The 17,353-nt window shown below is 42.5% G+C and overlaps 1 protein-coding gene across 1 annotated transcript in view; it reads left to right on the top strand.

The window, feature by feature from the left end:
* tmem218 (transmembrane protein 218) overlaps nucleotides 1-9,459 on the top strand; it is a 28,633-nt gene extending 19,174 nt beyond the window's left edge. The window contains exon 3 of the mRNA XM_062046423.1: nucleotides 9,008-9,459. Within this exon, the coding sequence (XP_061902407.1) occupies nucleotides 9,008-9,142 (135 nt within the window). The 3' untranslated portion in view covers nucleotides 9,143-9,459. The remainder of the gene's footprint in view (nucleotides 1-9,007) is intronic.
* Nucleotides 9,460-17,353: the final 7,894 nt, after the last annotated feature.

Consider the following 17,353-nt stretch of genomic DNA (forward strand, 5'->3'; position numbering starts at 1 on the left):
TTTCTGCTCTGATGACGTAGTCCGTAGTTGACTCTCTGTCTGCTTTCCGTAGTTTTGTCAAGGACGTGTACAGGTTGATTATTCGTGGCTTGCTTTTTCCCGAGTAGTGGTCCCTCAGTATTTTCAGTGCTTTCCTGCCATCGTATGTAGCATCATGTCTTATTAAAGACAAGCTTTTATCATCGATCAACCTTATGAGCTCTGCATAGCAGTCTGGATTCTTTATTCTGTCCGCTGCTGCTTGCTCTTCTCCTACTGGTTCATTTAGAACAGTGTCTCTCAACTTTAAAATATGTAAGTGTCCCAAAAACCTTGCTTCCCAGAGGTCATACTTGCTTTCGGATCCATCAAAGTACAGCTGCGGGGATACTGCTCCAGTAGTACGAACCGCCATCTTTAATCTCCGCACTTTAGCACTGTGCTATGCTAATTAGCTCAAACTTTACCGCGGTTACTTCTTCTTCGAGAGTACGCGCTACTTTGGCTAAAGTCCCTTTTATGCTCCGTGTAATACTTCGCGGTTACTTCTTCTTCGAGGGTACACGCTACGTTATGCTCCGTGTAATACTTCACGTTTGCATTACCTTTATCCTTGGTCAAGCAGTTCTCCTCTGTTAGCTCAAGTCCACACCTGCAAACTTTCTTGGCTTCTCTGTCCGTGCGTCGACTCAACGGTACCTTGCCTTGTTTGCTTGAGGTGGCTGGAATCACTGGGGTTCCTGGGCCCATAACCTGTTAAGGTGTTTGAGCTTAATGGAGTTCTTTATGCGTGCACATGAACGACACTTTATTCGAGTTCGATCATCAACGTCCTCTCTCCGAGGATACTTTATTTTCTTCTTCTTCTGTTGAACACACAACTGCTGCGGTGTTAAACACTACACAGCACCAGAGCGCCCCAAGTGGAGAACATGCGCTACAACATCCAACCTCTACAATAAACACACAGAGTAAGAGCGCAGATATATACAATCTTAACAGATATCAATATTGGATCGGGGTATTTCTACTTTTAATGCTAACCAATGACATCAATATGTGTAAGAAATGTGTAGCGTCATAATTTCCCAGCATGGATTTTATGTGTGAGTTTATGTGTGACAAAGAGAGAGGTAAAGGACAGCATTGGATACTAAAGGATGGATACTGTAAGTACTTTTTCTGGTTCCATATTGGCACCGGCGCCGACGTAAATGGTACTAACCACACCGAAAAACTGTTAAAGGGGAACTGCACTTTTTTTTTTTTTACTTTGCCTATCGTTCCCAATCAAGACATGACGACAGATGGATTTAAAAAAAATGCATTTTAACTCTTAAATCTAAGTAAATAAAAGTCCACTTACAGCAGAGCAAATGGAAACTCTTCTATTTCACCCATAAAATCCAATAAATAACCATCCAAAAAGCACCAACAATACTCCATTTACATTTCGTGATTTGAATATTAACCAAGTATTAGTGATATTGTTATTATAAGCGCTAGCGCAGACAAACTATTTATAGCGGTGCTGTGATCACTTCCGTGTGTCCCTATTTTTACATCATTGATTGGTAATAATATGAGAGTCCAGTCTGTGGTGGTGGTATATTTTTTGGTTTCAAAATGTTTACAGTAATCTTGAGCCTTTAGAAAGATGTAGCCACCTGCAACAAGTGCATGAAGGTGATATTGGGCAGTAATGTCTTGACGACTTCATTTTGCTTAATACATGACTTTCTAAGATTTCCTCGCAAACACCAGCGTTGTAACGGTAATCTAGCATTGCTTCATTGGCCTGCACAAAAAAGCTGTACTGTAATTCTTTCAGACAGATTCAATATTTTCTAGGGATGTCCGATAATGGCTTTTTGCCGATATCCGATATTCCGATATTGTCCAACTCTTTAATTACCGATACCGGTATCAACCGATACCGATATATACAGTCGTGGAATTAACGCATTATTATGCCTAATTTGGACAACCAGGTATGGTGAAGATAAGGTCTTTTTAAAAATAAAAAATAAAATAAAATAAAACAAATAAATTAAAAACATTTTCTTGAATAAAAAAGAAAGTAAAACAATATGAAAACAGTTACATAGAAACTAGTAATGAATGAAAATGAGTAAAATTAACTGTTAAAGGTTAGTACTATTAGTGGACCAGCAGCACGCACAATCATGTGTGCTTACGGACTGTATCCCTTGCAGACTGTATTGATATATATTGATATATAATGTAGGAACCAGAATATTAATAACAGAAAGAAACAACCCTTTTGTGTGAATGAGTGTAAATGGGGGAGGGAGTTTTTTTAGGTTGGTGCACTAATTGTAAGTGTATCTTGTGTTTTTTATGAGAGCTTGTCCTTGTCCTGGTTATGTTGTAACTGCACAACTACTTCTGTCTCACTGGCAGCCTTATTGGGCTGGGTTGAGGGTTCCTCCATTCTGTACTCGGCCCCGAGGAAGTGCATTCGGGTCTGGCTGGGATTAGCACTCTTCAGGTTGATAGGGCCTTGTAGAGTCCAACCAAGTGGGGTGTCCAGGGCGACGGGGCAGCCACATGGGCCTGGGAGGATGCGCCTTGGGAGGGTCAGCCTTGCTTGATCGGACCCGATTAGGATGGTCGGTACCACTTCTTCTTCTTGATCAAGCCTCAACTTTGCCAAATGGGGGTACTTTGCCTTGAGCGCCTTTATTGGGTAGCCATAGTTAGAAAGGCTCACATCAGCGGTGAACACATCGCGCAGGGGGTGCACTTTTCCTGGTCGCCTCTTTGCCATGATCTCCAGGGACACTATCTCACCCGCGACCTGGGTGGGCTTGGGTCGGATGGTGAGGATCTTCATTTGATGAGGATGACCTTTGAGCCCGAGGGCGGTGGCTGCCTCCTTCATCAGGATTGTGCACTCTGCACTGTCATCAATGATGGCATAGGTGGACATCTCCCTCCCATCATGGCGTAGGATGACCGGCACCATCTTGAGTAACACTCGGGGGTTGTTACCATGGACTGGGCCTACGTAGTACTCTCCGGTCTCCGGCTTGTCGCTTCTGTTATTGAGGTCGTGGAGGACTGTGAGGTGTATCCTGCCGCATTCCTTAATGCGACAAGGCCTCTTCAGGGTGCATTGCTTGGCCATGTGCTCACGGGCGCACCTCCAACATCGCTTGTTGTCCTTGATCCACTGTTTCCTCTCTTCGGTGTTATTCTTCACAAACTCTGGACAGTGTTCAAGCCAGTGGGGGCCCGTGCAACACGGGCAAGGTGGTTGAGGCTTCTTATCACCTTGCTTAGGGCCGCCCCACTCTCCGTGGGGGGTATCCCTCTCCTCCTCAGTGTCAGCCCCTGGGATCGTCGTCATCACCCGGACTGACCCTTCCTTCCTCTTGGTTGCTCGATTGGTCCATTCGTGTCCGCCGTACTTCGGCTCAGCTTTTGTTGGGAGACGGATGTGCTTTACCTCACTTCTCAAAAAGTCAGATAGCTCCTCCAAGCTGGCTGCTGGCTGGTCGGGATGGAGCTGGTCGTGGCGCCGCCGGAACCTTTCCTCTCGATGTCTGGGCAGCTTCCTTATGAAGCGCTCCACGGTGGAGCCTGTGTTCAATTCCCTGGCTCCAGTCGGTCCCTGCAGCTTCAGCATCGTGACCAGAGAGCGGATGCGGAGGGCGTAATCATCCAGGGCTACGTCGGTTCTGATCTCGGGTAACTCCCCGAGGGCTTCAACTTCGTCGAGGATGTGGTCCCATGGACAACCCCAGCGGTGATCTAGTTCGTTCATGCTGTCTGTGTAGGGCGTGAGGGACTTGGCGTGGGAGAAGCAAAGTCTCTTAGCTATTGGTAGCTTGCAATGGAGTTGGAGTGTGAGCCACTTTTGCTGCTCACTGTGGTACGCCTGTGGTTCTCCTAGAAGGTACTCCAAACTCAGCCGCATCTCCCTGTAGTTCTCCCTGCTGTCTTGGGTAAAGAAGGGAACTATGGAGCCAGGCGGGTGAAGAGGAAGTGGGTCATATGGTCCTGCATTACGGCGGGCTGATGGTGATGGTGAGGAGGGGGGAGGGGCGTGTGGATACTGCACCCTACGATCCAAAAGGGAGTCCAAGCGTTCGTCAGACTCCATTTCCTCCTCGTGTGCGCTCTGGCTTTCTGGGTCCAGCGCTTGAGACCTCTCGATACTCCTTTTCCTTTCCTCTGGCGAGCCAGGCCTTGAGGTCTGGCACTTAACTGTCACTTATAACAAACTTAAACACAACGCTTAGAGTACTAGTTACTTATCTGATCTGCAACTGTGGTGAACTCTATTTCCGGGTAGTATTACCGACGCTCCGCTGCCTGTCAATGCTGGAGCTCTTTTAAACACTTTTCTTACCTGCCGGCGGAAACGGAAGTGCCCGTAACCAAGGCAACCGTAACCGTGGCAACGGTTAAACAACTCTAAAGAAAATACATTACACCTTCCCAAACAACACATATGAAATAGAAATAAATAATAATAATAATTAGTCCCTTAACAGAAATGATCTATCTATAGAACTAAAAAGGGACAATTTACACAAATATGAAAAACCTTCAGAACAAAACCGATACAGATAAATTTCTGTTTCCCAAGACCGATAACTTATTTATATTTCTTTATCGAAACACCATTGTATGTATCAAAACACCACTGGCTTTTCAGGGGGCTGATAATGTACAATGTGCAATGTTTTGTTTTCCTTCTCGCGTTTGCAGAACATTTAGTTCAAATAGAACGCAAAATGTTTTCTTCTGAAACAATGAAAACGTACCACTGGATTGACGCCATTTTTGTTTACAGTAAGCTCAGGTGGTAGTTTTTTAGTTTACATCAGAAGCAGGAGAACAGGAGCACTTGATTTGCCCACCTTAACCCCCCTACAGCACAATATGAATAATCTTGCCTCATTGGAGTGTTTTCAAATTTTTCTAGCTGAGCTTTTTTACATCCGATTTATCGGTAGGGTATCGTATTTACTTTTATCAGCCTGATAATTATCTTTCCACACTTTCAACACTGCCAACAGTCTTCATCAAACTTTATTTTATGAAGCGCTATTATACATAAAAAAAAAAAAAATCTCTTTCTTCCCAAGTTGGCCTCAACCCGCTATGCTGACATTACTGCCCCCCACAGCCCATCCACTGAATCACAGCTCAGGATCCTTCACAAAACTTCTGCTGTTAGACTACTATAAAATCTTGCCAATTGTTTTGCACAATTTGTGCGTTCTGTAATGCTGCTGATTTTGCTGTGATAATTATTTTATAATAGTGATTTCATTTCTTTTTTTGAATTCCGGTTCAGGCACCGTTATCCTGTAATATGTAAACAACACCCACCCTATTAAATACACAAACCATTCCGAAACCTCAATGTCAGCTACGATAGAAGCTGTTATGCATGTTTCCTTAATAAAGTATTCCTCTTTTGTGTATATGTGCCTGCTGCTCTCTCTTATTTATTTATTTTTTATTACGCATTTGCCTGTGTGCACTCGGCATACAAGCTTGCCACAAAGGCCTGCTTTGCTTTATCTTAGCCCAGCAGCAGCACAGAACAAACACCCCCCGCCCCATGTCGCCTCTGGGTTGTGCCAGTAAGCCAGCCAGACCTGCCAAGCAAGCTGCCACCCAATAGAAAAAGGAAGAGAGGAGCCATGTCCTGGCCTGCTAACATGTTCTAGTCTGCGCAAACCCAGATACCATATTAGCAAAAGACAGCCAGCACAATGGGACTCTAAAGCAGGGGTCTTCAACATTTTTGAGGCCAAGTGCCCCCAGACTGATGGACAGGTAGAGCAGGGACCCCCTACTTGTATATCTTATATAAAATGCTGTTTTAAATTAAACTGGTCATAAAGGTAAGGTACCTTTGTTATTGTGCAATAACAAGATATTAAAATTATACAGTATAGTGGCACTAATAGCTAGCTGGTAACTAGCGTGCTAATCGCCAGCTGACAATTGGCGCACTAATCGCAAGCTGACAACTGGTGCGTTAATCGCAACTACTGTCGCGCTAATCGCTGTCTGACGACTAGCACGCGATCGCGCCAATTGTTAGCTGAAAACTGGTGCCAAAATCGCTAGCTAACTATTGGCACACTGATCGCTAGCTGACAACTGCCGCATTAACCGTTGGCTAAAGAATTGGTGCGCTAATCTCGAGCAGATTATTGGCGTATTCATCGCTAGCTAACAACATTGGCACCAATCGCTGGCTATCAACTAGCATGCTAATCGCTAGCTGACAGCTAGCACACTAATCGTTAGCTAGCGATAGGTGCACCAGTTTTCTGCTAACTATTGGAGCAGTCATCACTAGCTGAAAACTAGTGCGCTAATAATAATAGTAATGCATCACTAATTTTACAACTGACGTGCTAATCGCTAGCAGACCACTGACACGCTAATCACTAGTGCTAATGCGGTAGTTGTCAGCTAGCAATTAGCGTGGTAGTTGTCAGCTAGCAATTAGCGCACTAGTTGCTAGCTAGTGATTAGCGTGTCAGTTGTCTGCTAGCGATTAGCGCAACAGTTGTAATTGCTAGCTGGCAGCGGGTTCGCTATTTCTTAGTTGACAACTGGTGCACTAATGACTAGCTGGCAATGAGTGCGCTAATCGAAAGCTATCTTAAATGCTTAACATTTAACATTTAATTGAATACCCGGTGTTATATAACTTATTCAAGTTGTTAGTTGAAACCTGCAAGGTACAGTGAGTAGGGTGGCCATGTCACTGCCATTTCTAAACGTCACCACAGTGTGTTGGAGCAATGTTAATATGTATTTCCTAACCAATCTGGCGCCCCAGGCAAGATTTTAGGTGGCGCCCCCCCACATCGGCAGTGAAGTGTATATACTCACAAGAAACCGAATAGCTTTGTCTTTTACCTTTTTTTTTAACTTAAAGAAAGCAAATTAACAATCAGAATAGTTAACAAGATTAAAAAAAATATGGATAAATAAATGAATACAAAAAATAAAAAATGAATATATGAAATACAATATTTTTTACATACATAAACACAAAATAAAACGTGTCAACAAGTTGCATAAAATAAATTAAAAATACAATATAAATAAGGCACTGCACAAAACAAGATATCAAACCGGTATGACTAACAACTATATTACAAAAAAAGGGGATCCTACAGAGTTCTCTATTTGTTTGATTGATTGATTGAGACTTTTATTAGTAGGTTGCACAGTGAAGTACATATTCCGTACAATTGACCACTAAATGGTAACACCCGAATAAGTTTTTCAACTTGTTTAAGTCGGGGTCCACTTAAATTGATTCATGATACAGATATATACTATCATATATACTATCATCATAATACAGTCATCACACAAGATAATCACATTGAATTATTTACATTATTTACAATCAGGGGTGTGGAGGGGGGGGGGGGGGGGGTATGGACATCAAGTAGTGGACATAGAGAGAGAGAGAGAGAGAGAGAGAGAGAGAGAGAGATCAGAAGGCATAAGAAAAAGAAAAAGTATCTGCATTTGATTGTTTACATTTGATTATTAGCAATCCGGGGAGGGTGTTAGTTTAGGGTTGTAGCTGCCTGGAGGTGAACTTTTATTGCGGTTTTGAAGGAGGATAGAGATGCCCTTTCTTTTATACCTGTTGGGAGCGCATTCCACATTGATGTGGCATAGAAAGAGAATGAGTTAAGACCTTTGTTAGTTCGGAATCTGGGTTTAACGTGGTTAGTGGAGCACCCCCTGGTGTTGTGGTTATGGCGGTCATTTACGTTAAGGAAGTAGTTTGACATGTACTTCGGTATCAGGGAGGTGTAGCGGATTTTATAGACTAGGCTCAGTGCAAGTTGTTTAACTCTGTCCTTTTTGTGCTTTTTAATATTGCATTAACTAGAATGACTTACAAATTACTGTACACCAGGGAGTACTGTAATTACCTAACATTACATTATTATTTTCCATAACAATTTAGCCCCCTCCACAATATTAACCCGACGTTAAAACAGAACTAGCTATTTATTGATTATAGCAATTGCCGAATCATGTAACATTAGCTTAATGCTAAAAAGCCAGGTTACTATCACATTCTGTAACAGACAAATAATTTCATGTAGGCTAACGTTACCTACCTGCTACCTCTGTCTTTTTCTCGTTTCTCCCCCTCTTTTCTCTTTTTTCTTCCCTGGGCACCTGACTGTTTTGGCCGTTTTGACATCTTGTGTTGATTTTTTTATGTGGGACGTCCAAAAAGAGTCATGATACGGGAAGGGAGGGGGCGCACCGTGCCGGGGGAGGGGGGGCGTAATGTTGTAACAAATAATATTTCTATTAAATAGGCTTTACTTTCCATTTTAATTAACGTTGGATTATTTTATGTATTTAGAAATTATAGTACCAACTTTTTTTCTTTTTTTTTTTCCCTCCAACATTTGTGGCACTGGCGTGGCGCCCCCTGATGGACGGCGCCCTTAGCATTTGCCTATACGGCCTATGCCACGGGCCGGCCCTGATGTATTTAAACACATTTACATTTGTAGAAAAATTGCATGGGCAAAATAAAAAAAGACTGATCAACCAAAAATATCACAACCCCCCCTGATGTTGAAGACTTCTGATCTAGACCACAAGGAAGTGTTTTAAATGTTGCTGAAAATCATCATAGGTTCCCATAGATTTCTGTACTATGGTTCTCAGTAAGTGCAGTTGTATGTTTGATCAAGTTCAGACCCAAGATAATGATACTTTGTGCCTTTACTTATTTTTATGTCTGTTCATTCATAGCATTCTTCCTTTTTTATTTTTATTTTTTAAACCTTTTTTGGTGAAAATATGTGCTTATTACTACGTTTCCCATGCATGCGTTTGTGTTGTGAAAGCTCTCTATTGACATCTAGTGGACAAAAGTAAGAAGTACTGAAATGAGACGTCTAATTCCCTGTAAATACATATTTAATGTGGAATTATTTCACAGAAAATAATCGACTCTTCTTCTTCTCCTCTACAGATAGTGGACAGTCTGTTCATCGCTCGCTATGTGCTGCTAACTTTAGTAAGTGTTATCTTTCTCATGGCGTTGTTCATGCTGCTCCCCTTTCATTTTCTGGAGCCCGTCTATGCTAAAGCTTTTAGAACACACTAAAGTTGGCACTTGATCAAATCCGTGATGTAAACAACCTCAAAGAGGACCCAGCAGGAGGCCCACAATCAGAGACTTTCCCATGGTCTACTATTGGTGTGCCTTACATCATTAGGTTTGATTTTAAACCACTTTTATTAAATGGCTCAAAGTATTACATGTGATGCATTAATAAATAAATGTATGTCTTTGAAACAGACATTTCTTCATGGATCCATTTGTGTTTGAGTTGGTTTTATTTGTAAAATTATTATTATTTTTGTAATTATTTGTATACAGTTCACTGATGTTTAAAACAAATAAATGGGTGCAATTGTGAATACATTTTTTGTACATGAATTATTCTGTTATTATTTTAAAAAATAAAAATTAATAAATAAGTAATTTAAATCCTCGCTGGTTTTCCTGGACACACACCAGAAAACAACATGACACTGAAAATGAGACACATGCAATGTGAGGCTCACAACTAATCCAACTAAATAAACACCAGCACATCTACTATTTCAAATGGTCACTATTTATTTATATATTAGTGCTGTCATCCTTTTTATTAATTCCAGTAAATTAGTTGTGTGCATAATTCAAAATAAGTAATAATAAAAAAAAGACCCCAGTATTTTGACACAATTGCAATTTTATTATCAGATTGTCATCCAGGATTTTTTAAAAATGTTTTACTTGTAAGCACTTTATTTATTTGCTAGAACTTGGTAACAGTTGATTTATATTATGTTGCTTCCATTCACAGTTAAAAGGGTATAACTAATAAACATGTAATAATGTGTTCTACATGGAGTGCCCGGAACTTTAAATACGCAGACATAGTTTCCGCACGGCCGCTGGAACAGAGCGCACATTAGAGCGGAGGTGTGTGGGTGATCTGTGTGGCAGCGAACAGTGGAAAGTATTTATTTTTGGAGTTATTGCACACATGTTAAAAGTGTAATTGCAATGTTGATGATGTGCACTTATTATAAAAAAGAATGACAGTTATGGAGAAAAAATCTTTCTTTTTTTTCAACTATTTTCCCTAAATTACACATGGAGGCTAAAAAGTGTGTTTTAGCCGTTTAATCAAACAAACTATTGCAGGGATTCTCAAACAGTAGTACGTGTACCACTAGTGGTACGTGGGCTCTATCTAGTGGTACGCCAACAATTTGAATCATTATTTAACCCTTGTGTGGTGTTCATATTGTTGTTACTCAGCCAGTGTTTGTGGGTCTGATGGACCTGTTGCATTTTGTGGCTTTTAATGCCTCACAATCAAACACTTTTATGTTAAAATACTGACTTATCCCAAAAAACATCTGTAATGAAGTGCTTCGAGAGGCTAGTAAAGGAATACATTGTCTCCAGACTTCCCCCCACATTCGACCCATACCAGTTTGCTTATTGCCCTAACCGCTCCACAGAGGACGCCATCTCCTCTGCACTCCACCTGAGCTTAGAACATCTGGAAGGAAAGGACACACACGTGGGGATGTTGTTCCTGGACTTCAGCTCGGCATTCAACACCATCATCCCGCAGCACTTGGTGAGCAAACTGGCCCCCCTTGGATTCAGTACCCCCCTTTGCAACTGGCTGCTTGACTTCCTCACAGACAGACCCCAGTCTGTGAGAGTGGGCAACAACACCTCCAGTGCCATCTCCCTGAGCACCGGCTCCCCCCAGGGCTGCGTCCTGAGTCTGCTGCTGTTCACGTTGATGACCCATGACTGCTGCGCCAGGTCCACTACTAACCACATTGTGAAGTATTCGGACGACACGACAGTAGTCGGCCTCATCCGTGACAACAATGACATAGACTACAGGGAGGAGGTGAAACATCTGGTTGACTGGTGCAGAACCAACAACCTGGTCCTGAACGTCGACAAGACCAAAGAGATCATCGTCGACTTCAGGAAGCACCAGTCCAGCCACAATCCACTCTACATCAACGGCACAGAGGTGGAGATGGTAAGCAGCACCAAGTTTCTGGGGGTGCAGATAACTGACAATATGACCTGGTCCCTACACACCGGAGCTCTTGTAAAAAGAGCTCAGCAGCACATGCACTTTTTGCATGTGCTGCTTCTCACCACATTCTACAGAGGCACTATAGGGAGCCTGCTGACCAACTGCATCTCTGTCTGGACTGGAGCCTGCAGTGCCTCAGACTGGAAGTCTCTCCAGAGAGTGGTGAGGACGGCGGAAAAGATCATCAGGACTCCTCTTCCTCCTATCCAGGAGATCGCAAAAAGCAGCTGCCAGAGACTCCTCCCACCCCCACCAAGGACTGTTTTCACTGCTGGACTCTAGAAAGAGGTTCCGCAGCGTCCGTAGCAGAACCTCCAGGTTCTGTAACAGCTTCTTCCCTCAGGCCATAAGACTCTTGAACGCATCATAATAATCCCCTCAATTCCCCCAAAAAATGGATTATCTGGCTGGAATATAAAGCTAATATAACATACATCCATAAACGTGGATGCATATGCAAAAGTGCAATATATTTATCTGTACAGTAATCTATTTATTTATATCTGCACCTTATTGCTTTTTTATCCTGCACTACCATGAGCTAATGCAACAAAATGTTGTTCTTATCTGTACTGTACAGTTCAAATTTGAATGACAATAAAAAGTAAGTCTAAGTCTAAGACCCACAAACGCTGGCTGAGTAACAACAATATGAACGTTGCATGGACATTTATCTGCCAGTTTCTGCATCCCACAGAGATTCTTCTTTTGTGTTTCTGCACCTGCGGTTCCCACACAAGGTTACAACATTGTTTGTCAACACTGTCTGCTCTCATTTTCTCGCACATTTGACCCTCTGATGTTCTGTGTACCTACACTCTGTCCTCCCTGTCTAGGCCTGCTGTGTGTGTGTGTGTGTGTGTGTGTGTGTGTGTGTGTGTGTGTGTGTGTGTGTGTGTGTGTGTGTGTGTGTGTGTGTGTGTGTGTGTGTTTGTGTGTGTGGTACACAGAACATCAATTTCCACAGTTCTATTAGCCCCCGGGTCCAGTGGACCCGAACATCTTATATGTAATAGAAATGTGTAGGGAGTGTGTATGGTGTGTGTTCAATAAATATGTATTCTGATATATGTTCTTCACAGAAAATGAGCCAAAGCCAGTGAGTCTTAGTTTGAAAAATTAATTAATTGTATAATTTTCTTTTGATAAAAATCGAAAACGGGTCCCACAGACCCGAACACCACACAAGGGTTAAGTACACTGTTTTATTTTCCTATATTCAAATACACTGTTACTGTTCAACCTGTGTGTAATGTTACAGTGTCACTGTTCAATAAAACCTCTGTCTTGTTAATAATTTCATTTGCAATGATGACCTAGCAAAGAGGCAGCAATGACATGTTAGAGATGATACAATGTGAGGATAATCTCATCGTCTCTCATTCACCTACAAAAATGATCGCAATGGATTTCTCCCAACAATTCACAAATGCTCTTAACGTGTGGAGGTAAATGTGTTAGAACATAAATGAATGGATGGACAAACACTTTTCAAGCATGAAACATATACGGAGAATGTCTGCAACTATTATACGACAGAGCAGACAGAGGACAATAATGAAGCCTTTGTTGGTGTTTCTTCCTGTTATTATAACTATATTATTAAAAGACTACAATAATTTGAAAATGAACTCTGAGTATGTGCTTTTAGTGCCACTACTTTAAAGTCTGTGTGGTATAAAACAAGTAAAACATTAATACAGAATGTATTGTGCTTTTTTAGGTTAAAGGCCTACTGAAACCTACTACTACCGACCACGCAGTCTGATAGTTTATATATCAATGATGAAATCTTAACATTAACCGGGTTAACTTATAAAGTGACTTTTAAAACTTCCCGGGAAATATCCGGCTGAAACGTCGCGGTATGATGACGTATGCACGTGACGAAGTCAGAGTAACGGAAGTTATGGTACCCGTAGAATCCTATACAAAAAGCTCTGTTTTCATTTCATAATTCCACAGTATTTTGGACATCTTTTGCAATTTGTTTAATAAACAATGAAGGCTGCAAAGAAGACAGTTGTAGGTGGGATCGGTGTATTAGCAGCGGACTACAGCAACACAACCAGGAGGACTTTGTTGGAGCGCTAGCCGCGCTAGCCGCGCTAGCCGCGCTAGCCGCCGACCTCACCTTGACTTCCTACGTCTCCGGGCCGCCAAACGCATCGGGTGAAGTCCTTCGTCCTTCTGCCGATCGCTGGAACGCAGGTGAGCACGGGTGTTGATGAGTAGATGAGGGCTGGCTGGCGTAGGTGGAGAGCTAATGTTTTTAGCATAGCTCTGTGAGGTCCCGTTGCTAAGTTAGCTTCAATGGCGTCGTTAGCACAGCATTGTTAACCTTCGCCAGCCTGGAAAGCATTAACCGTGTATTTACATGTCCACGGTTTAATAGTATTGTTGATTTTCTATCTATCCTTCCTTCTATCCTTTATTTTTTTGTTTCTATATGCAGTTAAAGCACGATGCTATCACGTTAGCTCGTAGCTAAAGCATTTCGCCGATGTATTGTCGTGGAGATAAAAGGCACTGAATGTCCATTTTGCGTTCTCGACTCTCATTTTCAAGAGGATTTGTTAAATGTTGTGTTTGGATTGCGCCCTTACTCATTGCATTACGGTACCTATTGTGTTGTGCTGTATGTTCTATATGTTTACGGTACGTACACAAGATGTGACGTCATTACGCTCTCTTTGTGAGACGCGCCATTTTCAGCCGCTACTTGTAATAAATATGCCATTAGGCTAAAGATTAAGAGTATTACTTTATTCTCCGATACGTGTGGACACTGTGCACTGAAACATGACAGGTTATGGGCCCAGGAAGAGTTGGAGGAAGTTTAACGTGACGGATTAACACGGAGCTTCTGTGGACAACTTGGAGATAAAGTGAGTAAAGCTCGGAAGAAGTTTTTCGCGACGCAATACGCGAGATGGCTAACAGAATGGCGACACCAGCCCCGCAACTTCTTTTTGATGGATCAGATGAAAAATATGACCTGTGGGAAACAAGATTTTTAGGTCATCTACACATTCTAAAATTAAAAGAGGCGATCCTGAATGCGCCATCTGGCAATGAAGAAGCTCAAGCTGAACATAGGAGGAAGAATACTGACTGTTATGCTGAACTGATCAGACTCATTGATGACAAAAGCTTATCCTTAATAAGACACGAGGCTGCAGATGATGGCAGACAAGCCCTGAAAATACTGAGAGAACACTACTCCGGAAAAAGTAAGCCGAGGATCATCAATCTGTACACATCACTCACCAAGCTACACATGGGAGAAGGTGAGAATGTTACAGACTACATTATAAGAGCAGAGAACATTATCATGGCCCTAAAAGACGCTGGTGAAACCATGAGTGACGGACTAAATGTAGCCATGGTGATAAATGGGCTACCAGAATCCTTCAAGCCCCTAGCAGTCCATGTAACACAAAATGAAGATACAGTTACATTTGCAGACTTTAAAAGGAGACTAAGAGTTTATGAAGAGAGCGAGAAAATGAAGAAGACAGAATCTACAGACAATGTGATGAAGACCCATGTAAAACAGGGCAGAGGTCCACCAAGGGCACAAGCTGGCAATAGAAAAGATGAAGATGCCAACGTGACGTGCTACAGATGTGGAATAAAGGGGCACAAAGCAAGAAAGTGTTCCAGAAAAGTATGGTGTGGATACTGCAAAAGTAACACACACGAAGAGTCGCTGTGCAAGAAAAAGGGGGAACGAGATGGCGCGAGAAAGGTCGTGGAGGAACGAGACAGCGACCGAAAGGACCATTTCTTCAAGGCAAACGACGCAAGGAATGAGAGACCACCAGGCAGCGTGAAGATGAAAGGCATTATGGTCGACGGAGGAGCAACATCACATATTGTGAATGACATAGAAAAGTTTAAAAGCTTCGATGACACGTTTCAACCTGACTCTCATTCAGTGGAGCTAGCAGACGGAACCAAATGCAGTGGAATAGCACAGAGAAGAGGAACAGCGACCATCTGTCTGCAGGACAGCGCTGGACGACAGCACAGAGCACAACTGAGGGATGCTCTGTACATACCCACATATCCACATGACATATTTTCCGTGGCGCGTGCCGCAAATGGAGGAGCGACGATCACCTTCGAGAAAGGGGACAATCGCATGGTCACAAGGGACGGTAGCAGGTTTGACATACACGAAAGTGGTAATCTGTATTACTTGCCTACTGTTCAAACTGATATTGATCTATGTAAAGTGTGTCATGATGTACAAACATGGCATGAAATTTTAGGCCATTGTAATTATGAAGATGTGCAAAAATTACAAGGTGTAGTGAGAGGCATGGAGATAAAAGGGAGTGCGGCTAAACCAGCACAATTATGTGAAGTGTGCACAAAAGGAAAATTTACCCAGACGAGAAACAAGGAGCCTGACAGGAGGGCTAAGAAACCCTTGGAACTAGTCCACACTGACCTAGCCGGTCCCATGCAAACGCCTAGCATTGATGGTCACAAATATGCACAAATATTTACTGATGACTATTCTGGTACCATGATGGTGTACTTTCTAAGGTCTAAAAGTGATGCAGTGCTCGCAACAGAACGGTTTTTAGCTGACGTAGCACCATACGGTGAGGTTCGGTGCATCAGATCAGATAATGGTTCTGAGTATACAAGCAAAGAGTTCCAGGCACTGTTAATAAGGAATAGGATTAGACATGAAACGTCTGCACCCTATTCACCACACCAAAATGGCACGGCCGAGAGAGGGTGGAGAACCCTTTATGAGATGGGCAGATGCTTACTGCTAGAAAGTAACTTACCAAATAAGCTGTGGAACTACGCAGTACAGACGGCGGCCTATGTACGGAACAGATGCTACTCTAGGCGTACACAGAAAACACCATACGAGTTGTTCGCAGGGAAAGAACCAAACATTTCCAAAATGCAAAAATTTGGATCAGTGTGCTATGCTTACCAGCAACAAGCCAAGGGCAAGCTAGACTCTAGGTGTGAGCAGGGTGTTTTTGTGGGTTACGATAAAAACAGCCCAGCCTACCTAGTGTACTACCCAGAACAAGAGAAAGTTCAGAAACATAGATTGGTAAAATTCACAACCAAAACTGCAACAGAAAAAGAAACACAAACATGTGAGTCATACATGGGGTATGGTGATGTACAACCCAGGGTTAATGAAAGAGAAATTTGTGTTGATGATGACAAGGTTGAAAATGTACCAGATCAAGGTTTACAGGGTGTTTCTGAGACTTTACCTGAACAGACTGAACGCACACAGCCGGGTAGAGTCACTGACACTGTAAACAGAAGGAACCCATCGCGAACCAGGAGGAGGCCGGTTCACTTACAGGAGTTTGAGACTGAGGATACAATGGACAAATTTGTAACATGCGTGGACTCTTGCTACAGAGCAGTATGTGACATTCCTCAAACCTACAAGGAAGCGATAATGTCAAACAAATCAAGGCAGTGGAAAAATGCTATGGATGATGAGGTGAAGTCACTGGAGGAAAACGACACCTTTAGCCTCACCCATTTGCCACCGGGCAAACAGGCAGTGGGGGGGAAATGGGTCTATGCCCTCAAGAGTGACATTGACGGAACAGATAAATACAAAGCGAGGTTCGTAGCGAAAGGCTACAGTCAGAAAAAGGGAACTGACTACAAAGAGACATTTTCACCCACAGCAGACATGACAAGTGTGAGGGTGATCATGCAAAAGGCGGCACAAGAGGAGCTAGTGCTGCACCAGCTTGATGTAAAGACTGCTTATCTTCACGCCCCGATCGATTGCGAAATTTATATCGAACAGCCAGAAGGCTATGAGAAAGAATCAGTCACAGGTGAAAAGCTAGTGTGTAAATTGCACAAGTCTCTCTATGGTTTGAAACAGTCCGGTAGAAATTGGAATGCAATGTTGCACACATGTCTAACTGAGAATGGTTTTGTACAAAATTCTGCTGATCATTGTGTGTAGGCAAGGCAAGGCAAGGCAACTTTATTTGTATAGCGCTTTTCATACACAAGGCAGACTCAAAGTGCTTCACAGACAACAAAGTGAAATGAAAGAAAATAAAAGCAAAATTAAAATGCAGACAATAAAAATAAAAACAGTGCAGACGTTAAAAGTTAAAAGATTAAAAGATTTAGCTGAAAGCTAAGGTGAACATAAAAGTCTTCAGTCTAGT

Source organism: Entelurus aequoreus, linkage group LG05, assembly GCF_033978785.1.
Source record: "Entelurus aequoreus isolate RoL-2023_Sb linkage group LG05, RoL_Eaeq_v1.1, whole genome shotgun sequence".
Classification (NCBI taxonomy): Eukaryota; Metazoa; Chordata; class Actinopteri; order Syngnathiformes; family Syngnathidae; genus Entelurus; species Entelurus aequoreus.